This window comes from Triturus cristatus, chromosome 11 (genome assembly GCF_964204655.1).
Source record: "Triturus cristatus chromosome 11, aTriCri1.1, whole genome shotgun sequence".
NCBI classification, from domain to species: Eukaryota; Metazoa; Chordata; class Amphibia; order Caudata; family Salamandridae; genus Triturus; species Triturus cristatus.
Genome location: NC_140594.1, coordinates 283,677,311 through 283,701,726, shown reverse-complemented (window position 1 = coordinate 283,701,726; position 24,416 = coordinate 283,677,311). Strand labels below are relative to the sequence as shown.

Genomic DNA, 24,416 nt, shown 5'->3' with positions numbered 1-24,416 from the left:
CGTAAAGAGGAGCTGGGTATCATCGGCATAGGATACGATCTGGGCCCCCAAGGACTCCGCCAGTGCGGCCAATGGAGTCATAAAGATGTTAAAAAGAGTCGGACTCAGCACCGAGCCCTGCGGGACTCCGACTCCCAAAGGCGGCATAACGGCAGAGCTTGAGGAGGCCCAGACCGTTTGTCGACGGCCCGCTAAGAATGATCTAAACCAGCTGAGCACCGTCCCCCTCAGACCGATCTCATGAAGTCTGACGAGGAGACCCTCGTGGGGGACGGTGTCAAAGGCCGCCGACAAATCAAGCATGACAAGCATAGCTTTACCTCCTGAATCCAGTACCTCCTTAATGGCTTCAGACACCTCCAAAAGCGCCGTCTCGGTGCTTAAATTGGGGCGGAAGCCAGATTGAGTGGGATGAAGCAGATCGTTGGTTTCCAAAAAGCCAGAGAGCACGGTATGCACGTGCTTCTCCACAATTTTAGCCAGCGCAGGAAGGAGAGAAATTGGCCTATAATTGGCCAACGCCTCAGGGTCTAGGCCAGGCTTCTTGAGGAGGGGGATCACCATCGCCTGCTTCCAAGCCTGCGGGACCACCCCCTCACACAGAGAGAGATTCAAGAGTGGATTTGCCAAAGGATTTACCACCGCCGCCATTTTCGCCTAAAATTTGGCAGGGCATGGGTCAAGAGGCGACCCAGATTTAAGATTGACCATCAATGCCAATGACGACGCAGCTGAAATAGGCGGAAAATCGGCCAAGATGGACTCCACGGGAGCCGATGGAACTGGCCCGTCCATGAAGCTGGGGCACGCTTCCACCATCCTTGAGGGAAAGGAGTCCTGAATCAACTTTATCTTAGCCGTGAAGAAGTTGGCAAGAGCCGAAACCCACGACTCGGTGGGCGCGGTGGGTGTGTGCATGTGAATCTACAGCTGTACATGCCAAGACAGATGCTTACTGTAACATTATCTGTTTGAGGCATGTGAGCTGTAGATCACATGCTTTGCATAGATTATACAGCAGTATTCTCCCAACGCGGTGGCTAACCTGTAGCTGTTGGAGTTGTTTGAAAAAGTGTTCCAAGTACTGCTTGGCCCACATTAGCTTGTTGTATTGATAACATATCTACACAATAGTGCTTGGTGAATGTGTGCAGCGTAGACCATGTTGCAGCTTTACAAATGTCAACTATAGGGATGTTTACCAAGCCATAGTAGCCTCTATTTTGCGAGTGGAATGCGCTCTAGGGGGTACAGCTAAAGTTAATTTTGCTTTTGCATAACAAGTTTGAATACATTTAACAATCCATCTTGCAATACCTGACTTGGAGATAAGATTGCCCTTGTGTGGTGGTGCAAAGGCAACAAAAAGTTGTTTGGTTTTGCAAAATTATTTTGTTCTGTCAATATAATATAAAAGGGTTCTTCTGACATTACGGTATGTAGAGCTCATTCTGCCACAGAATCAGGTTTAGGAAAGAATACTGGTAATTCAACCGACTGATTGATGTGAAAGGCAGATACTATCTTAGGTAGAAATTTAGGATTAGTATGAAGAACCACTTTGTCTCTGTGTAACTGGAAAAAAGGTTCTTCTATGGTTAGTGCCTGAGTGCCTCAGTGAAGTGATTGAAATGAGGAAAGCAGTTTTCCAAGAGAGAAACTGTGGCTCACATTTATGCATGGGTTCGAAAGGTGGGCCCATTAACCTTGTGAGGACTATGTTAAGATTCCACACTGGGACAGGTGGAAGTCACGGTGGTATGACTCTTAAGTCCTTCCATGAAAGCTTTAATTACGGGCACTCTGAAAAGCGATAAATGTTGCCTATTCTGTAGATACGCAGCTTTTGTAGCGAGATGTAGTGGGAGAGAAGTGTAAGCCAATGTTGACTGTTGTAAATGTTACAGGTAACAAATTATGTTTTGTACTGACTCATCGAGAGGATTGACCTTATTGTTATTGCAAAAGATAACAAAACGTTTCCATTTAGCTGTGTAGCAGGCTCTTGAAGTAGACCTTCTGGCCTCCCTAATGATGTTCATACAGTCTGGTGGAAGATTTAGGTAACCAAACTCTATGACTTCAGGAGCTAGGTCGTGACGTTCAGTTGTTTGGGATCTGGGTCTCTGATTTCTCCATGGCTCTGTGTGAGGAGACTGTATGTTAGGTGCAGCTTTTGATGTGGAACCAGACAGCTTCAACAGGGTTGTTAACCATGGTTGACGAGCCCATGTGGGAGCTACTAAGATTAGTGTGAGGGATGTTTGTCTGAGCTTCCGAACTACAAATGGAATGATTGGGAGAGGCGGAAAAGCATAGTCAAATATCTCTGACCAGTTCATCCATAGTGAATTGCCTTTGGAGAGCGGGTGTGGGTACATGGAGGGGAAGTTTGGGCATTTTGCGTTTTGGTGTGTGGCAAACAGATCTATCTGAAGTACTCCTCAACTTTGAAAGTATGGAAGGAGAACCTGAGGGTGAAGTTCCCATTGATGAATTTGCTGCCTCTGCCTGCTGAGGAGATAGATCAGCAATCTGATTGTTCACTCTTGGGTGGTGTTCCGCTAGGAGATAGATTTTGTGGTGAAAGGCCCGCCTCCAAATGTCTTGGGCGAAGTGTGACAATTGGAGAGTGTGTGTCCCCCTGTTTTTGTATGTAATACATAGCTGTCATGTTGTCTGTACGAACTAGGACAGCTTTGCCAACCAGGTGAGTTTGAAATGCTTTGAGCACTAGAAAGACTGCTAGCAGCTCTAGATGGTTGATGTGGAGCAATTTTTGCTGTTGGCTCCACAGGCCTTGCACTGTGTGGTGCTGAAGATGGGCCCCACAGCCAGTGAGGGATGTATCCGCTGTTAGCATTGTCCGTGGAACTGGGTCTATGAAGGGCTGTCCTTTTGATAAATTTTGTGTGTTCCACAACTGCTGAGAGCGATGAGTAAGGCCGCTTACCAACACTAGATCGGCTAAAAGACCCTGTGATTGGTTCCACTGACTCGCTAAGCATTCTTGTAGGGGACGTATGTGAAGCCTGGCATGGGGAACGATGGCAATGCAAGATGCTATAATTCCCACTAGTTGCATATGCACTCGAGTCGGAAGCAAGTGATTGGATTGAAACTGGAGAACTAGAGCCTGAATGTTGTGAATTCTGGCTGCGTTGGGAAAGGCCAAAGCCTTTGGAGTACGTAAAGTGGCTCCTAGGTAATTTTGAGTATTGGAAGGTTGGAGATGTGATTTTATCACATTGACTGTGAACCCCAGTTGATGTAGTAACTGTAGTGTTCTGTAAGTGTGTTGGAGACATTTTGGATACGTACTGGCTTTGATGAGCCAGTCGTCCAAGTAGGGGAAGAAATTAATGTGTTGTCTTCTCAGGTGAGCGGCGACTACTGCCAGACATTTTGTGAAGACTCTGGGAGCAGTGGTGACTCTGAAGGGTAGTACCCTGAACTGGTAATGTTGGCCCGCTAACACAAATCGGAGAAATTTGCCATGAGCAGGATGTATTGGAATATGAAAATAGGCGTCTTTAAGTCTAGAGTAGACAGAAAGTCGCCCTGTTGTAGAACTGGTAGTACTTGTTGAAGTGTTACCATGTGAAAATGGTTTGACTGTTTATAAAGATGTAGTTCTCTGAGGTCCAAGATTGGTCTGAGTGAACCGTCCTTTTTGGGTAACAGAAAGTAAAAAGAGTATACGCCTGACCTGTGGTCCTGTAGTGGTACGGGCTCTGTAGCCTCTTTTAGAACAAGAGACTGAACCTCTTGTTTGAGGAGGTGTAGGTGATCCGGGGAGAGTTTGTGTGAGCTTGGAGGAATGTTTGGTGGATTGTTGGTGAACTCCAAGCAGTAACTAGATAATCTCCAGTACCCATTTGTCTGTAGTTATGGACTGCCAGATGATTAGGAAATGTGAAAGACGTCCCCCGACAGGTATTAGATGGTCGGGGAGTAGTGTAGGGAAGTCACTGTTTGGTGTTGTGTTGGAGGGGGAGGCACATCTATTTGAGCCTCTACCTTTGCCATTGTTGCCTCTGTAACCCCCTCTGAAGTAATCATTAGAGGCAGAGGGTTGATTGTTGCTTTTATACATGGTGGTAGTAGTGTCTGAGGAGGTACTTTCAGACCCTTTGCGGTAGAATAAGCAACAAAAAGAATCACATCCTGGTGTTAATTGAAGGGCTTCCTTGGATTCGGCCACTTCGGTGTCCATTTTAATTTTTTCCAATGATGAATCTACCACAGGGCCAAATAGGTGTTCTTATCGAATGGTGTGTTCAGGATAGAAGTCTGAACCTCTGGTTTGAATCCTGAAATACGTAGCCAGGCATGCCTTCTTAAAAGGACGCTGGTGTTCACAGCTCGAGCAGCAGGGTCTTCAGTATCTAGCTCGCACCTGATTAAATTATTTGAAATGAGCTGTCCCTCCCACACTACGTCTTGCGCTTTGGACTTGTGCACATCAGCTAGAAATTGGAGCAACTGCTCTATCTCATCCCAATGCGCCCTGTCGTATCTAGCTAGCAGCGTTTGTGTATTGGAGATGCACCAGAAGTTTGCAGCCTGAGAGGCTACCCTTTTCCCTGAAGCATCAATGAGCTGAGATTCTTTATCGGGGGGTGGAACATCTCCTGTTGTTGGCGAATTGGCCCTCTTGCATGTGTTGGACACCACTAAGGAATCCACTGGTAATTGGCCCTTTATGTATGCTGGATCAGATGGTGCTGGCTTATATTTCTTACCTACCCTAGGTTTAAGGATATGGGCCCAGACGGGGTCATTAAAAATATCGCCCACGTGCCTGAGCATGGAAAGTGTGTGTGAGGACATTTGTGTGCTACTAAGGGTCCCGAAAAGGAAATCCTCTTCTAGGGATTCCTTATGTAGCTGAACCCTAAGGTAGTTAGCAGCTCCACCCAGCAGTTCTATATAACCTACACTGTCATCAGGATAATTCCCTGTGGGGGAATTGGGGTTATAATCTGTCCAGGGGTCTGGGTGTATAGATTCATTGTCCCCAGCCCCATCAGCCTGATCTTCAGGTGTATGTGGTGGTGAGTGTTCAGGTGAAATCATTAAAGGTTGAAACTGAGGAGATTGAGGGGGAGGAGTCGAAGGATTAGTACCGACATTTTTCCTTTTGAACGGAAGGTGGTAGGCCTCTTCGGTCTCAGGTTTCTGTTTTATTGTCAGTTTTGTGGCGATATGTCCAGTAGTTGGGTGGATATACAGCTCTCTTTGTTTGGGATAAGGTTTGGAAGGCGGAGCATTGAAATGTTGTTCCTTAGATGGAATCGGCACATCCGTTTGTTTCGGTGCCGAAATTTTCGGTTCCGGTGTTTTGGATGCTGATGTTTTGGATGCAGAGGCTTTCGGATCCGAAGGCATTTTCGGTGTTGAAGGGGATGGGGCGGGGCCTGTATTGACTTCGATCCCGAAGGTTTAGTCTCGGAGCCCGTTTTCGAACAGCTTTGCTCTGAGCCAAAAGACTTTTGAATGTGTTTCTGTGCCGAGCCAGAGGGCGGGGCATCCGAAACATGGCCTTGGTGCTGACTGTGGCCTGGAGGTGGGGGTTGGACCGGAGCCTTCTTCTTGGGCTGAGGTGGACTTTACGGCAGGGAGGATCTGTACTCACAGTACGCTGCCCTTGCAGGATGTCTTCTCCACTGGAGCCGTAGTCAGAGATGGAGATCAGGTCTTATTCCTCTTTGGCTCCCATGGCGTCTCCAGCCTCTTGATCTGAATCTTCTCCGAAGAGGTCTAGAATGGAACTTGTGTGCTGGCTCTTCATGTCGGAACTCGTCTTTATCGTTCCGAAAGCCTTACACGTGTCGCAGTCCTGTTCTGTGTGCTCCGGAGACAAGCACAGGTTGCACACTTGGTGTGAGTCATGCGTGGATATTTCGCGTGGCACTGATAGCAGAATTTAAATGGAGTCTGTTCCATCGGCTGCCAAGGGGACTGACTCGGGTAGGCCTGACAACCTTCCAGGAGCTACCCGATCAAAAGAGTTTTTTTAAAGTAAATACGATATGCTGAGAATGGGATTACGCTATCTAGAACAATACCGTCGAGGTTGAGTGTCTTGCGCACAGAGGAAACCGAAGAAACGGTGTCGAACCGGAGCGCAGCAATTCACATCCGAACCAGAGGACGGCAAAAAATAATCAAACAATGGAGGCGATGCTCAAGCGTACTATCACTGAAAGGAGGAGTCACCTACCTTGTGACTGGAAAGACCTCTTCGAAGAAAAACAACTTAAAAAACATCCGGACCCTACACTAGATGGCGTTTCTTTTTCAGTGTCTAATGCAAATGTCAAATACTTATCGTTCAATTTCTCCCTCCTACTTACCAAGTAAGCCTTTGTGCCATCCAGAAGTAGCTCCGCTGTTGGAACCTGCCTTGTGCCCAACTTATCTTTAAGTCTCTGGACCTGAATGCCATTGAGTTTTTGATCTTCATCTCTGATTTCCAAGTAGAATAGTGACAGCCCTTTAGTGCCCTGCAAATAAAGAGCAGAACAATTGAGAAAAGTGCATGAGTAATGCGGTATACACTATGGCCAAATGTGCTCTCGCGGTTTCATTATATTGCTTGAGAAGGCCACGTGTAAACATGGGTGCGTGGCTTTAGAGTTGTGTGCATTTTTACAAGTATCACTTTTATACAAGTTTAGAAAAGAATCATTCTGATACAGAACGAGAAAGCCAGTCACCAAAAACATGTGCAAACAAACATAATGCTTATGCAATATAGTGTACAAAAGTGTGCTTTGGTGCAGCAATGTGCATGGAGTTATAAAAGGTTACATTCATCGGTGTCCCAAGACCAATGCAAAGTACTTAGAAGAACTGAAGGACGAGTATGGGGACAGTAGGTGGGTCAACATGCTTTAAGCATCACACCCACCAAATGTAAAGAAAAAATACTAACCTATAAGCATATTTCACCACAGGTTTCTGCATCTGAGTCAATTATTCACTGCAAGTGGGGTGGATCTTCAAACACTTTGTGATATTGATAAGTACAGTTAACATGGTATTTGGTGAGAAAAGGGTTACCTAGGTTTAGAATAAAAAGGGACAGTCAACCCTAAAGACAGAATTACACAGAAAATGTTTTCTGAACAAATGAGTTGTCAGGTCTTGACAGAAGTTTCAGGTTCGTTCTGCAGTCATCAGTAATGGAGTTTTAGAGACTAAGGCCCAGGAACATGGAGATTTGGTTACCTGTTTTGCTATTCCTTGTTTTAGCGATTTTGAGAAGGAAGCTGTTTTTTCCTCTAGTAGATCTTTCACTACCTGATGAAGGTTTCTACAAGTAGCCTGTGTAGCTACTCAAGGACTGGGGTCATATCTATATTTCTGCATTGGCCATGAGCCAGACTACCACATGTAGAGTTGATCAGAGAGATGCAGTGGAAGTTTAGGGTGATTTGGCATGGAGAGCATTACCTTTATCATAATGTGAATGAACGAGGGAATGTAAGGCAGTCTTGAAGTCTACTGGGGGAATATACAAGCTTTGATTTCCCTGAGGAGGTGTAGTTGGTATGAATCCAATTTAAGCTTCTGATTGTTGAAACCAGTCATATAAAAAGGTGACAAAGTTTTCTGTATTGTGGAAATATCCCAAGTTGATGTAATGGGAGAAGAGATTCTGCTCCAATAAGAAACAAAATACTAAATTACTTAAAATGATTTCAAGCATGATGGAAAAAATTATTCCTTCTTTATCACAAAAATATTTTGTTTCATTATTCAAACAGCATACACGGTCTCAAAAAGGCTATTTAGAGCCAGAGAATAATTCCAAACTTGATGTATCTATTTTCTATCAAGTCCGATGCCTTGAATCTTACACACTTCCTTAAGTGACTCACTTGCCTAATAAAAATGAAATGTACTGCACTATTCAGAAGAAACGTTAATTTAAAAAAAGTTTGCTTCAGAGGGCAATATCTTCCATGAACTAAACAAATCAAACACCATTTTTATTTGAATGAACTCTGCACATGGAGGCCTGTTTTCAGCAAAATGGGGCAAGACAGTAAAGGCCTGGACATCCCAGGTCCTTTATTATAAGTTATGGGAAGAATCCTGTTGACATTTTCCGTCTGCTCTCAGCGGGATGACAATCTCAGACGGACGGACGGTCGGTGGAGGATACAGGGGAAGGATGGTGAGAAGGCTTGTGTATGTACCGAGGAAGCATTGTCGGCTCCCCCATGCTGCTGCAGGGGTCGGGCAGGGACATTTGTACTTCTACTCACAGCCTCTGACCCTACAGCATCTGACAGATCCAGTATCTCCAGTCCCGGAATCTCCAATCAGGAATTTACAGACCAGACAATTCCAGGCCTGATATGATATATTTTGTTGTAGTACATGAAAATAAAATGCAAGCCCTTAAAAAAAGATATAATGCAACAGAAGATTCCCCTGGTGGTTTATGGGGAAAAGAGTTAAAATTATAAATGAGTAGAGTCACTCAGGAGTTACCATCAATGAAAGTTCAACCTAGGAGCCATTATTTTTTAGAAGAAAGGGGCATGGAATTAGAATAAAGGGGGTGTGGACAGTTGACTATCATGGTGGCCACAATTTCAGTGAGCTCCTGTCGCTGCTAATAAGGTCAATGGCATGATTATTAGGCGTCGCCATTCGTGCTTGAGAGGAACCTGAATGGAAAGAGGGAATAATAGGAGTTTGCAATCTGGTGTCTGACTGAACCTGGATGTGCATGAAGCCAGCTACGAGAGGTGTTAAAGAAGGTCACAGGCCCTGAGGGTTGGAAACAAAACCCCTTTTTCCCCTGTCAGCCGCTATGCTTTTCTAAGACTACCGGGTTGGGAGACAATCCGCAGATCCCCCACCAATAAGAACTGAATCAGCACGCCCTGATGAGCCGGACTGGTTATGAAAGTGCGTCCAGTTGAGCATACTTCAGGGAAGCATGTATGAAGGTGCGTCTAGTCGAGCATACCCCAGAGAATCAGACTGCTATTCACAGAATATTTTGGGTGCCACTCAGGATGCCACAAACCATGGCCAGAGTGCTAAGCAGCAGTTGTGACAGCTCCAAGTGGCGATGTGAAGACTACCATGCAGCTGCAGAAAATGAGTTTGAAGACCATGGATTGAGGTGTAAAGGTGGAGGCAAATTGTGATAATGGCCCGCTTAGCAACTGTTGTGTAGGAAAGAAATGGAAAGCTCCCTAATGTCCACCAAATTTAAAAAACGTGATCAGAGGCATCTACCATAGGGTACCGTGATACAGCAGTGGGTAACGAGGAGCTTACGATGTGTGGGAGAATCTGGGAAAGATACCTCCTTGACAGGGTTGACCGCAGTGCCACAGTCAAGAGAGGAGGACAACCATTTGCCATAAACCAACTCATCACACAGAGTGTTGGACATTTCGGTAGGCTGTCAAAACATGGTGCTGCAACAGGAAGAGATAACGTCCTGTAAAAAGGGGTGATGCAGACAAAACAAAATGGTGAAATTACTCGAGGAGTTTGCTTGTGGAAATATCTGGAGCTAGATGAGGAAAATCCTGAGACGTCACAGGCTGTGAACTAACCAAAGAGTTAGAAATTTCAGAGGGCTCCCAACTGACTTCTGTGCTCTGGAGACACTGAGTAAGGCAGGTTCACCTTCCTTCCTTGCTTACACAGTAACTCAACCGTTTTCGCTAAATGAGTAACAAATGTTTTAAAGTTATGTCTCATGTCAGGTTAGGTTTAGCTGATTTTGGAATTCTAGTGGCTGCACAGGAGGTTTTCTACTCATACATTTTTTTTATATCATTCAGTGTTTAATTAAAGCACCACCATATGCACGTTCATAGCAAAACCCCATATTCTTTCTGCCTCCCTTACGGAGGTGCTTAAGATGGGTGCTCTATTCCACCATCTTATTAACCCCCGTTCACCGCCACTTAACTTACTTTCCCCTATCTGTCCTCATCTTTCCCTTTCTTTCAGCCCTCTCATTTCACAGAATGTTGATTAGAAGTCTGATGCAACCTTGGAGCCGCAGCACCACCTGAACAGGATACAACCTGTAACCCAGAAAACCATGGTATACCAAAGTATGCTAATATTTGAAGACTATGCATTTGACTGGCTGTGGATAAGGTTGCACACTTTGAATACGCTCAGACTTTGATCGCTGAGCTGCCAGATTACACCAAATTTATGTGATTTTCATTTAGACAATTAAACGAGATTGCAATGAATATGAAACCAGTCAAGTTTACAACTTTATATTCAAGTACTGGAAATCTGAAACACAACTTCTTGCACAAATACTCACACTTGGTTCCTCTTAAGTTGAATCTGAAATGGAAGGCGGCACTACATACCATTGATCACCAAGATGGTATTGTTTTTTATAGACCAGATGCAAAGATTATTGGCAGCTTAAAAGATAAGCCCCTCAGGACTTAACTCAAGATTTCTCTGAATTAGCCATCCCAACACTTTCCTCTTTTTCTATGTTAACAGTGGAACAAACCGCTAAATTCATCCCGATGACAAAATCGGGCTCTCCATCAGACCCATGTCCTCCTAAAATCCTGCACATCTCGCCTGAAATTATTGCCATCCCATTAACAGCGATCTTTAGTGCAATGTTCTCAATGGGACACTTTCCTACGGAATGGAAGAAGGCCTCTGTTCTTCCTTTACTGAAGAAACCGAACCTGGATGCCAAGGAGACTCTTAATTACAGGCCGATATCCAAACTCCCGTTCCCTGCAAAAGTGGTTGAAAGGGCGATGAACACAAACTTTCGGTTTTTATAAAGGATAATACCATTCTTGACTCCTCTCAGTTTGGCTTTCGCGCTCAGTATAGTACCGAGTTGGCCTTTGTCGCTGCCACGGAGGAACTTAGGATGATTCTCGATGGTGGGGGGAACGCAGCTCCGATCCTTTTGGACCTGTCAGCAGCTTTTGATACTTTTAATCATGGGCTGCTGCGGGAGTGGCTGACCTCCACCGGGATCAGAGGAAGTGCACTGTCCCTGCTGAGCTCCTTCCTGTCAGAGCGATCCCAGGAAGTAGCCATGGGTAACATGGTATCAGCTCCCTTTTCGCTGCCTTGGGCCAAGGGCTCATCACTTAGCCCAACGCTTTTTAACCTTTATGTCACCCCTCTTGCCAGCCTGGTAAGAAGCTATGGTTTTACCCTGGTGTCGTATGCAGACAACACTCAGATCATCGTTTCGGTAAGCAGCCCAGCCAGTCAGACTGCCACCAGGTTTCATAACTGTATGAGCCATATAGCCAACTGGATGTCAGACAATTGCCTAAAGCTAAATTCAGCCAAGACATAAGTACTGTTGCTGGGGAACAACCCAACATTTTGGACAGATAGTTGGAGGCCAGCCCAACTTGGCTCCCTGCCCAAAGCTGTGCTCAAAGTAAAAAATCTTGGAGTAATCTTTTACACCAAGCTGTCCTTTGAGGCACAAATTAACTCGGCCACCTCAGCATGCTTCTTCATCCTGTAAATGCTGAGGAAAATTCTCCCAGCAATTCCCATGGACCTAAGGAAGACGGTAGTCCCAGCACTGATAGCCTTAAGATTGGACTATTGTAATACCCTTTTCACCAGCGCCTCAAGGCGTAGCATTAATAAACTGCAGATGGTTCAGAATGCTGCTGCAAGAGTGTTACTGGGCATTTCTAAATTTGATTCAGTTTCCATGTCCTTGGCCCGAATCCACTGGCTACCTGTAGCCAAGAGGATTCAATTTAAATCTCTCTGCATCACGTTTAAATCCCTCAACAATAAGGGGCCAACTCATTTTGAATTTTTTAAAAAACCTTATACACCTGCCAGAGTCCTTAGATCCACCAACCTAGGCAATCTACTTGTTCCTAGAGTCAACAGGGCCAGAATGGGAATAAAGAGCTTCACGGCTACGACTAGCCTATGGAATTCTCTACCCATCATGCTGAAAGAAGAGTCTAGTCTCCTCAAATTCAGGAAAGGCCTGAAAACGCGGTTTTTCTCAGCTTAATTGTACCACTGTGTCCACTCCTTTTTGATTTATACCACAGGCAGCTCCTAGACACCGCAGGGTATTTGTTGCGCTTTATAAATTTATCATCATAATGACATAAAAGAACATCACAAAGAAAAGTTACAGCAAGATGACGATAGGGAGAACGTTTTCCAGAGAATGGGTGACAGAATTTACAGCACAAAGTTGCTTGTAACAGAAAATGCCTAATAGTGAATATTCTGTCTGATAGGAATTTATCTAAGACAGACAAAGGTTTGTTTGTCGTTTGTCCCACCAGACAATACTGTGCTGTTAAAATCAATTTGTATAGATTTAGCCGCACGCAAATTATGGCAGCCTAGGATTCAGTCTCCCCGAATCCATTAAGTACCAGATAACTTAACTATAAGAGATGTTACATATGTTCTTTCCACACAGTTTAGAAAACTGTGTGTTAGATACAGCAATCAGCACATATGACCTTGTACAAATGAGAATTGAATCGAATATGCCACTGGAAAGTAGCTTAAAAATGATATTTAAATACTGTGTATCAAAGTCACTAACAATGATGTGATCAACGTCTTTAAAAAACTGATATATGGAGCTGCATTTTGTAAAACAAAAATTAGGAAAATCATGGGCTTAATGGTTGGAAGCCTTTACAAACGGCTTAAACATTAACGAGGTGAGGCTCGGGAGCCTGGATTGAAATATAAAGAAGCCCGAAATTGCTGAACAAAATAAGAAGGGAATTTAACACTGCAGAGCCCTACCTGTATTCCTATGATGTGGAATTTGGTTTAGGAATCAGTACATTCACTGTGGTTTTATTTATGTATGGATATCTGATAAAGTTATGAACAGGATTATTCTCAGGTCAAATTTGTAGTGAATGCTCACCGGGGCTTGAAAATACAGATGATGAGTAATGACATTCTACCATTGGTGGAACTGATTGGATAACATAAGCTTTTATGACATAGTGTATCTCGTTTCTTCGATTATGATGCAACTTAATTGTTTTGAGGCGCTCAATTATATGTATTTTCTGACTGTGGCAAAATTGTATGAAATGGACATAATACTGGAATTAATGATATGTATGCATATCACAGATTCTATCATGTCATGCTTATGAAATTAGATAGTTAGATGTAAGTTTTTATTGCATTTACTTCGTGCCAGTTGTGTCCAATACCTTGGCATATTTATGTAATTACTAAACACCTATAAATAGAAGGCATCAGAATGAAGTAGAACTTAGGACTTCTCCCCTTTGTTTATATCATGGATTTATTTTCTACTTTCCTTTTGGAGTGGATTTCTTATCTTTTGGGAGAATGTGCCTTGTATTATTGTGTTGTCACTGAACTTAAGCTATTATATTGGGGGGTTGTTAAAATTTAGTCATCAGCTAGGACATTGTTCTGTGCAACCCTTAACATTGTTGTACAACACAAATGTGATCCAGTTGACAACTGAATGACGGAATAACACAATGTAAGTTACGTACAGTACAGATAGTGGTGTCTAAGTATATTTCTTGTTGGTGAAAAAAACAGATAATACATTAAAGAGCAATAAAATATGTTAAATATAGAGACAAATGTAATCCAGTCCCTTCTACATGGGGTAACTATTTGGCCGAAGGACAAGGCTGTATAGCTGGATTTTGTAGAATGATTGTCGTCATTCAAAACCAGTGTTTTGCGGAGCTCCATACTTGTCCAAGCCATTTGGTCTGAAATAGCACTTTGCTCAGTCAAAAGCACCCCTGCCTTCTATTTATTTACTGGATGCTACATAAAGAGTAAATAAAAACTATTTGCCCAACTTCATAGAAAAAACAAATCAAGAAAACATTCCTGGACTTATCCCTGGAACTCTGGCAATTACTGAACAATTTAGAACACAAACGAGACGCAACAAAACAGAGTACACATATAACAAGCATTTTCAATGCAATCCGTCTCGCCTTTCGGGCCTTATATGTATTTAGATATGCAGCACATTAGCCTGGGTGCTGAAACATCTACGGTTCTTTAACATGGAGGTAAACTAAGCACCAAACTGCGTGGCACGCCAGGTATGGGAACACATGGAGAGAAATATTACCTTTCAGCGGGTAATGGTATAGTCCAAAGCTCTGTTTTTAATATAAAATCAGGGCCTTCGGTGGTCACATCACTGAAAATACAAGATTAAAAAAAAATATTATTGTCTACGGGTGCTCGTGGAAGACAATTTCTATGGACTGGAATCTAGAGAATGCTAAAGTGATTCTGGCATTTTACTGACCTCTGCTGGTCGTTTTTTATCAGGAAAGTTAAATAGAGGCAGTTGCCAGAAAATAAAAAAAAGAAAGTCTCTAAGCAGAAAGCAATTTTGTATTTTACTCTCCTCTGCTGGTTGTTTTCTATAAAGACAGTTAAATAGAGGCAGTTGAACAGAAAAAAGTCCCTAATCGGAAGCAGACAAGTCTAGGGCTGATCTCTGGAGCCCACAAAGTACATACACATATAAGTATATACAAGAGGTCTCGAATGCTCAATCTAAAAATTAGTACACAGAACACCAAGAGGAAATGAATCGGAAAAAAGCTTTTGTTGATTCTGTGTGTCTTTAATCAATTTCTTTTTCACTGCATAGATAAGTGCAGCCAATGCGTTTCCCCTGGTTACAGGCTTCCTCAGGGCAAGATCGTGTGTCAGGTTAAGCACGCAGTTAAGGCGTTGCAATTGACATAAAAGTATTCCACAAAAGCTCTTGTAGCAGCAATCGACTGGAAAAATTCTATCAGCTGTCGGTAAGCAAGAAAAAAGGCATTTAAGCCACTTAAGTAGGAATGAAATCCATCAATCCAGGGCCATTTTTGGCAAGCAGCGTTCCAACCGCTAGCATTTGCAATATGCAATTAATGAACAACTGCTGCATCTCCAATGCTTTTAGCAAGAAAGGTTTGCTCCTTGCATGATCAGATATCTATTTGGATTTTGTTCCTATAAGCACAAAATGTACTACTTTCCCATTGTAGGATATATATATGCAGGTCAGGTGTGCAGCTTTGAAGCCTTCCTTATTATGTGCATGCACTCGAACAGAAGGTTAAAATGCTCTTTTTGGATAGCCTCAATAACCTGGCCTTCAAGGTCGGCTGCATTAGGTAGCAATAATACATTTTGGCATCCATTATTGAAAGATTTCCCTGCCAGGACACAAACAGGCATATATGGTACCAGCACTGGCAAATTGAGCTGGATCAATAAGAATCATACTGACAATTGAGTGCAGGACCTTCTGGATCAATCTGGTGTAAAGTAAATCCTGAGAAATCTGTCTGTCCAGAGAAAATGGGATGCTGGTGTAGGAACTTGCAGGTGACATCCAGGAATTTTTGTTTTGTCTGTCTAGTTTGCCCCACCTGATTAATACAAATGTTGCTAGGACATCAGAGTTTGATAATCACTCAGATTCTTTTCAACCACTTTGTCATGTAGTTCCTACAAATCTATATAGGATCTGCAGATTTAGAAAACATAAACTAAGGGATAGGTGTCCAGACTGATTCCAGACACCCCAAAGGGTATGTTAGTCTGTAGACCAGCATCATCACAGTGCTACTATAAGCCCCAAAATCTTACCAAGGAGCGAATAGTTTCTGGCAACCATCGAACATGACAACCCTGACCCCTCAGGGATCGTGGAAACAGTACAGTACTTTTCGCTCAGTCACTTGCGCTCACTTTGTCTCAGAGATATACACAGAATAAATGGTGTGGACGTTTTCAAATAGCATTTATTGAACCAGCGTCACTTTAGTATAAACTATTTGTGCTACAACAACCATTAGACAGAAACAGATATGATTACAAGCACCAACAGGGTAAATAAAATGTAGAAATCTACCATGGTGCAAAAACAGTGAATATATGCAGGCATATAGATACATGGCAGTAATCATGCATACTCCTAAGATGCTAACCCTAGCTAAGTGTATCTAAAGGTACCTAGCATGTATGTAGGTGTAAAGCCAAGAATCCCCTAGGAAAGAGCCAACCCCAATACCTGATGGGAGAGAACGAAGGACCCTGTCTCGGTCTCTAGTTGGACACCCCGCAAGGGATGTCAGACCACTCCATGCTGGAGTGTCTGCATGCAGGGTCTTCAGCATCTCGTGTCAGCATGGAAGTGTCTCCTCTGGTTTGCCCAGCTAAGATGTGGTACTTATATACCTGAAAGGTACCCTCAGGGGTTCTACCTAGATGTGTCATGGTACTGTGGGTACGTCGGCCAAGGATGACAATAGCGTTGACTTTTGTACAGAGTTATTATGCAGAAGATGGTAATCCTGCTGTGTTACTAAAAATCCTTCTGCATAATAAATGAGGCTAGTTTTTGGAGAAAACCACACAAAATGTATTCGGCACCTAACTAGGTAAAAGGTCAGTGCCAGACCCATTATGTAGAGCAAGGTAGGACAAATGTAGGTAAAAGTCGTGCAACTACCTAGGCCTATATTGGGATACATTGGGGTTCATAACACCCACTCCTCATCCAACTGAACAAAAATACTAACAAATGCTAAAATATGCCTGTTTAAAAAGCATAAAACATTGCTCAATATGAGTATAAAACATCTAAAAACATGGTATGTGTTAAAAACTAGGCAAATGTTTAAAAAGCCCTATAAGTCCTCTAAATAGTCAATATACTGCTAGACCAACTGAGCATGCCGAAAGCAATAGTGCTCAGTGAGAGCAAGAGAGGAAAAATAAAACAAAAATGATGTTTTTGAATTCCAATTCGGGTTGTTTTTTAAAAAGGCTGAATTGTTCCCATCAAACGGTGAGCCGAATGTTTGTGTGTTCTGTGTGGGAGACGCAACATCACTGCTGCTTGCCTTCGCAGACGGCGGTCCATGTAACATACCGACAGGAGCTGAAGCATCCCGGGGTGGCTCTAAGAATGCCGATATCAACATTGGAATATGCTGAAGACACTGCACTATGTGGGCCTTTAATGGGTCCTGCAGTACGTCCACGTCCGGAGGCGCAACCAATGGAAGCGTTAGATAGATGTCCAACACACATTCGTATCCGCAGAATAGGCAGCGGAGAACAGGCATGCAGCAGTCAACCCAGACTGATCTGAACGATAGCTCATTTAGTTCCTGAAGCAGAGGTGTGCCCAGATGAGTACCATGCGTTCACAGCTATGCCATCTTTTTGGAGGCTGGGGCGTCCATTGCGTAGAAGGAAAATTAAAACCAGGATACCCACTACAAAGAATAGGACCAGAGGAAGCCCTCCAAAAACACTTCCCAATACGGAGTGAAACTATGATGGAATAGCTCCGAAGATTGTCTGAAAGGTGCTTAAAAGCCCAGAACCTATGCTCTTAAATAGGTGTACTATCCCACTCGTATCAGATAAGTTAAAGATGTGATGTACCATTTCGCCGAAATGAAGCAGGAAGTTAGTTCGGACTCGTGCCTGTATCAGCTGAAGACCTTGCAACCTGGAGATCAAAAGTATCTTGGGCTGAGGTTAAGGCCACCTCCTTTTGTAAAAGTATGGCTTTCAGTCTGCTCAGAGGATCAAACCGCTTAAGGGAAACATTCAACGAAGGCCATTGTGATGCCTCCATGACTGTGTGGGTCAGTGGAAACAATACTTGCATACAACAAGTAACCCTGGAACTTACTGTGACCAGATATGCAATGCCAGGTAGCATCCCACAACAACCCTGATCATTTAACATCAAATAACTCTAATTCGAGAGCAGTTTGAACACCGGATGAATCATGGCAGCTGGGGATCCTTTCAAGTGACAAGACAGGTTTGCAACCGAAGCATTACAAGCTCTGTGAAGCATAATAACCTGACAAATTAGAGACCCACTTAATGAATTCTCACAGTCTGAACCGCTGAGAAAGACTTCAGTGTCTCCATTCTTGCATCTAAATCTGAAACGTAATTCCCAAGATTCATGTATGTATTCCTTACCCAGTGCTTCATACCTGCCTACTTGGTGATACGGTGGACAATAATGAAATTGGAATGTCGTGACTGCCAGTGTAATATGGCCATGGATTAACCATTCTGTGGAGGGTGACTCAGCCACGGTGAAAGGTAATCGGTCCAATTTTTCAATGTGCAGTATTGTGTATTTTGCATCTAGTCGTGCCATTGATGTCTGTCTTTCCGTTAGATTGTATGCAGAAAATAGAGACATACTGTTGATATACTGCCAGGGCACTTGAGTGCAATGATTGTAGCAACCAGCTTAATAATAGAATGGACCGCAATTGCGATTGACCATGCTGTAAAATATACAAATCCTGTTCTATTATATCGATAGCAGAAGACAATGTTGTAAGTAAGTGTGGTCATGTCGTTGCCGACCACAGCCAAAGCCTTTGAGGTTAACCCTGTGAATCTCACGCAATCTCCCAGCAGCCTCCTGTTGTGAGATTTTCCATACTTCATTATAAATAGCGTATAAGAAGCGCTTCTGACGTGGTTTCTGGAGGCCTAACAAAAAATCCCTAAGATCCTGAACTGTACCGGCGTGTACAGAGCAGGCTTAGATGATGCCAATTTTGTTGGCTACATCCAGTGCATCATAGTCTGGAGCTAGACGCACATATGCCTTCTTCTCGCCGTCTGGCCTGATCAGTGTGTTGACCTTGGCAACATCAATATCATAAAGCTTCTTTACAGACTGTTTGATCGGGTGCTTGTTTGCCTTGACATCAGCAATGAAGACCACCGTGGTGTTATCTTCAATCTTCTTCATGGCAGACTCTGTGGTAAGAGGGAACTTAAAAATTGCATAATGGTCAAGTTTGTTCCTACGAAGTGCACTCTTCCGGGGATACTACGGTTGCCTCCTTAACCTCAAGGTCCTCGGCCTCCTGAAAGTGGGGGCTGCCCTCATTTTCTTCTTCTTGTGACTGTGTACCCCCTTAAGAACAGCCTTTTTAGCTTTCAAACCTTGGACTTTGCTTCGGTTTTAACAGGGACAGCTTCCTTCATGGCCTTCGGTGCCATGCTGGGGGTGTAACATCCATGGCATCTGAGAGTAAGGACAAGTGTTGCTTCACCTGGGACATTGTTGTGGTTTTTAGCTACTCTAGGCATAACTTCCCAACACTGTAAGATGTCACCACCCCTGAGTGTTCTCGTTGTAGGTTACGTTGGTCAGGCCTATGGATACTAAACCCTTCGGTGGTACCCCTGAATCTTGACTGACACCTATTTGTGTTGATAGGCCACACCAACCACCCCTTCCAATTGGGTTCTGACAAATTGTACGATCAATCATGTAGAATGTCATCTAACATGTATCCTCACTGTGCTGTGTGTAATTCTACCCACCCTCAAAATGTGTAAGTGAGGGAATCCGAGGTGTGTTCAAATCTTTTATCTTAGCTAACCCAAGACAGGAAGTCTTTTGCACAGTGTTGTTCAGGAAGATAATCTGCTGTGGTATGAGGCATGCTCTAAATAAAGCCTCAGTTCCCTGCACCTGCCAATCACTAGTCCCCCCATACAGATGTTTTGTATATGGTATCCCTCCAAAAGTCGAAACCTTGTAAAGACAGCTGGGAAATAAAGGAAGCAGAGTATATCTGTTTCATGTGAGTGAGCGAGCATATTTTTCTTTGCAGGTGTAGGTGTAAACTTATAATGATATGAGGTAGGGTCTGAAGTGTTACACCAAGGAAAATAAACAAACTTCTGTGCAAATGTTTGTAAACTACCTTTAGGTGGTGTAGGGCAATGTTCCTATTGATGGTAAGTGAAAACATTACATGGGATACTTGCTTTGTGCAAGAAATTATGACCATAAGTTTGGTAACAATACATGGTGTCAAAATCAGATGCATCATCATACAATTCATTACTAGAGAATGCAGCAGATTGTTCTAAAAAAAAATACATCATACTATTTATCGTTTCAAAATCCCAATCATCAGAGAATGAGCTGGAGGTGATGATATCAATCAAAGAAATTTTAAATACATGTGGTATTTTCAAAAGTTCAGGCGGACCAAATACATCATATGAAACCCTATCCTAAACTATTCCTTCATGAACCTGAACTGCTGTAATGTTCACACAGGACAGATCTCTTTGTTCACAATGAGATGATGCATGTGGTTTTAGGACCAAGCACACATTTTGTACCATGGAGAGTTTTGGGAGATAATGTCCATTAAGGAGCAGGAAAAAGGCAGTCACTACGCCTAACCATAGGACTAAGAACAGCAGAACAATTGCCATCCAGAACTGTATCCAGTGAGTTTTTTTCAGCCAAAGGCAGATATATTTTTTCTTTGCGGGAAACAGAAGCTGGCGGTGACTGATGTTCACTCAGATCCAGAGAAAAGGTGTCAAAATCGATGATGTAACCAGACACTGTTCAATCTATCTTTGGTATATCAGCAGATTTTGTAGAACTAGCTGTCCGGTCGTTTGGAGACATATTCACATAGATGTCTGTATTAGACCAAATTGAGATCTGTGTTTCATTTATATTTTGTAGCTGTTAAATTTTAACAGGTACGAGTTTCATTCCATTGTTGGTAACTCCTATAGTTTGTAGAGTAGACTGTTCAAATGTTATTAATCTTTCTGTCTGAACTTCCTGAATCGTAGCGAGAGGAGAGCAGCAGCTACCCAAGAGCCCACGCTGCCTGCTCTTCAGTATCGGCCACATGGTGTGGTTTGATGAGATCAATGGAGACAAATCCCTTTTCTTACTTACTGGCAAGAGGCGGAAGAAGTACTGTTCTTGTCCCTTCAACAACCAGGACAGGTACAGGCGCTCTGTAAGATGGCCCAAATTCTTTTTTGTCTATGATCTTTTCTCTGACCAAGTCCCCGATCTTTGGGACCCAGGCAGGTCTTGCCGGAACAGCTTTCACTTCCCTAGTGGTGGTGTGTTTTACTTGGACGGTGCTTTGTAATGCCTGGAATTCATTGAGTTCCTGTAGAACAGCCAAACGATCATTGATATCAAAACCTTTTCCATCCACCACTATGCTGTCACAATCGAGGTCTGGTACCCACATTATAGTCCCAAACAGGACCTCATATGGAGTACGGCCTCCTAGGGAACTTGTTGGCATGTTATTAAGTGCCCTCTGGACGTCATATAAGTGATTGACCCAACTGCCACCCGAACCTAATACCCTTGCTGTTATGGATTGCTTCAAGTCACGGTTTTTCCTCTCCACAATTGAATTGCCCCTCGTCATGATACGGAGAGGATTACCGCAATGCAACACCCAAACTTGCCATGGCTTCTCTGTAAGCCCGAGAGCTAAACGGAGGGCCAGGGTCCTAATGTAATGTGTCTTTGAAGACTCGCAAATCCTTTATAACAGTTCTAGTGTGAGCCGAGCGCTAGGGCCAAACCTACAGGAATATAGAGCATGAATCCACTGCCACCAAGATGTAATTGTAACCCCCTTCAGATTGTAAGGGGCCGCAGTTGTCCAATTAGACACATCCAAGAGGTCTGTCTCATATCAGTAGTGGTGTCTGTGGCAGACGTGCAACACTGGAACACGTAATCTGCTGACAGATGTTGCACTTATGGACAAAGCCTTTAGTCTGCTTGGTAAGACCTGGCCACCAATAACTTTGTTTCAGTAATTACACTGTTGCAGTAATATCTGCGTGTGCTGAACCTGGACCCTCGTGTGCAGCTAGTATTAAACCAAATCTGCGATCCATGTTTGTTATTACTTTATCCCCCACTCCTGGAATTTGAGCATACAGTATGTTTTGCACATCTAACTTGTAGGAGTCCTAGAGGGGAAAACCTTCAGGCAAGGCTGAGTTGCTTTGACAGCTACCATTATCTGTCCATCTATCCTCGTATTAGAACGAGTGATAGCAGCAACTGCAGCAGTTCTCACTGTTGCCTTGGGGGCTTCATCAGCCAATGAGTTCCCTTCAACGTGCACATCAACACGTTGATGACTCAGTGTATGAATCATGTGAGCCTGTGGTAAGCCTTTTTTCAGCTCTGCCACTTGTTCCCAAAGAATCTTATGCTTTATTGCGCAACCTTTGAAATCACCAAACCCATTCTGGCTCCAATAGTGAAGATATTCGTCATATGACTGAACATAGTAAAATTAATTGCACACATCTATTACTTCGCTGCTCAAAAGTCTTACGACTGAATTAAAAACCCGTTTTGAAATATCAGAAAATAACCAAAAAGTTATTTGAGATACTTGTGATAACCTGGAGAAGAAATTTGATGACCTAAATGTAAGAACAGGACTCCTCGAAGGAGAAGTAAAGGTCCTTAAGGAAACATTGGAGGGCAATTCAGCGGAGATAGTGGCACTAAAGAGAAGAGATAAGGAACAACAGGAGAGGCTTGAGAGATTGGAAAACTTTCAAAGGAGAAACAACTTGAAGTTTTTGAAAATTCCAGAGGGCAAGGAAGGAGACGACATTAAACTATATCTAGTGCATTTAATTAAAAGGGAGTTGCTTTTGGAAGAGACAGAGGAAGAGATCAGTAGGGATATTCAGAGGATCCACAGAGACCCCTATCGACTTAACTCAAACAAGCCTAAGCCAAGAAGAATTCTGGTTAATTTTCTGACTTTTTCCTTGAAGGAGAAAATTCTTTCACGTGCACTGACAAAAAAAACTCTGCAGATTGATGGAGTAAGTTTTGAGGTTAGATCGGACGTCTCGAGTGAAACCTCCAATAGGCAGTGGGAGTTAGGCAAAAGAATCGACCCTCTAAAGAAGCTTGGGGCATCTGTGCAATTGAAATTTCCAGCGATGCTGAAGGTAATGCTAAACAATAAAATGCATTCCTTCCACTGTGTAGAAGAAGTAGATAATTTTATTGAAATTCTGCAGTCAGGTCCCTGATATGAAACGTATCTTTCCCTCCTGCCTTTTCCTCTTGAAACTCCCTTTTTTTTTTTTGTATTGTCTCCTAAGGGGAAAGGAGAGAAAAGAGGAGGAAAAAAGAAAAGAAAAAAAAATATATATAAATGTTTTTCCTTTTTGAAATACAGATTATATACAGGTATAATACCAGGTTGCTCCGGACAAAGGGCACCCATAGGGTTTCCCTAGATTGATAAGTCAGGGAAGGGTTTTCCTTGGAGGGGGGGGGGGGCACAGGGTGGGGAGCAGAATTGGGAGAAAAGAAAAAAAAGGTATCCTCATTTGCCATACCACATACCATAATTTTAACCTCTATTTTCTGTGTAATTAGAATTAAGCTCATCTATTTTCTGTGTAATTAGAATTAAGCTCATAGATGGTGGTCAAGAAAGCAATGAATGAGATAAAAATACTATCTTGGAATGTTAATGGGTTAAGGGGTGGAGCCATACGAGAAAAAATTATTCAATACTTGAGAGACTGCCAAGCACAGATCCTCATCCTGCAGGAGACCCACTTGACAGAGGCAGAAGCTACTAGATTCTTTGGAGATAAAAAATGGGTTTCTCTGGCAGCTGTATCAAAGCAAACAGCGGTAACAAAGGGTGTCGCCATTCTGATTAAAAATGAATAAACATTACGATAGAAGGCAAGATATCTGTGGTTTCAGGCAGGTGGTTAATAGTAAGGGTTAAGATTTTTGGTTAGAATTATACGTTGGTGAGTTATTATGGCCCCAATCAAGATGACATAGGCCCTCTGGAAGCCTTATATGCTGAGTTATTGAATTTTTCTAATCCGATTATAATGGCGGGAGATTTTAATACTGTAATTGATCATAAATTGGATAGATCATCAGCTAATAAGGTGGCAGTTAATCCAAAAATGTCGGCAATGGTGCATCATTTGAAGAAACAACTAGGTCTTTCGGATATTTGGCGAGAGAGAGTGGGCTTATATAGAGGTTTTACATTTCACAATAAAAAATACAGGCACCACTCTAGGATTGATTATTTCATAGTGGATATTAAACTAAGGGATGTAGTACTAGATGTTCACCATATAGGGGCACATCTCTCAGACCACTCAGCTATACTACTTCGAATTAAGCTGGGTCAATCATGTTCTCAATTTAGATGGGCATTAGATCGTTCCATCCTGTTAGACCCACAATATTTTGAAATGTTAATTTCTGAGACAGCAGAGTTTTTTTTATATTAACCTAGGCTCTTCTTCGATAGGCACGGTTTGGGATGCATATAAGGCATTTTTAAGAGGCAGATTAGGTACCCTTGCAGCAGCCAGGAGAAGATCATACCATCAGGAGATCTCAAATTTGGAACAGCAGATTCGCTATCTTGAGAATGATCTGATTTCTGTAAGTAATCTGGGTCAACAAGATCTCAGACGGACTGAAATTGAGACCCTAAAGGAAACCCTCTCAACAAGGGTCC

At 43.0% G+C, this 24,416-nt stretch overlaps 1 protein-coding gene and 1 pseudogene across 1 annotated transcript in view; both read right to left on the bottom strand.

Annotated features, from left to right (window-relative positions):
• LOC146784046 (acyl-CoA dehydrogenase family member 11-like) overlaps positions 1–24,416 on the bottom strand; it is a 502,630-nt gene that overhangs the window by 262,266 nt on the left and 215,948 nt on the right. The window contains exon 7 of the mRNA XM_085635447.1: positions 6,360–6,509. Coding sequence (XP_085491573.1) covers positions 6,360–6,509 — 150 coding nt within the window. The remainder of the gene's footprint in view (positions 1–6,359; positions 6,510–24,416) is intronic.
• LOC146784047 (large ribosomal subunit protein uL23 pseudogene) lies at positions 18,597–19,080 on the bottom strand (annotated as a pseudogene).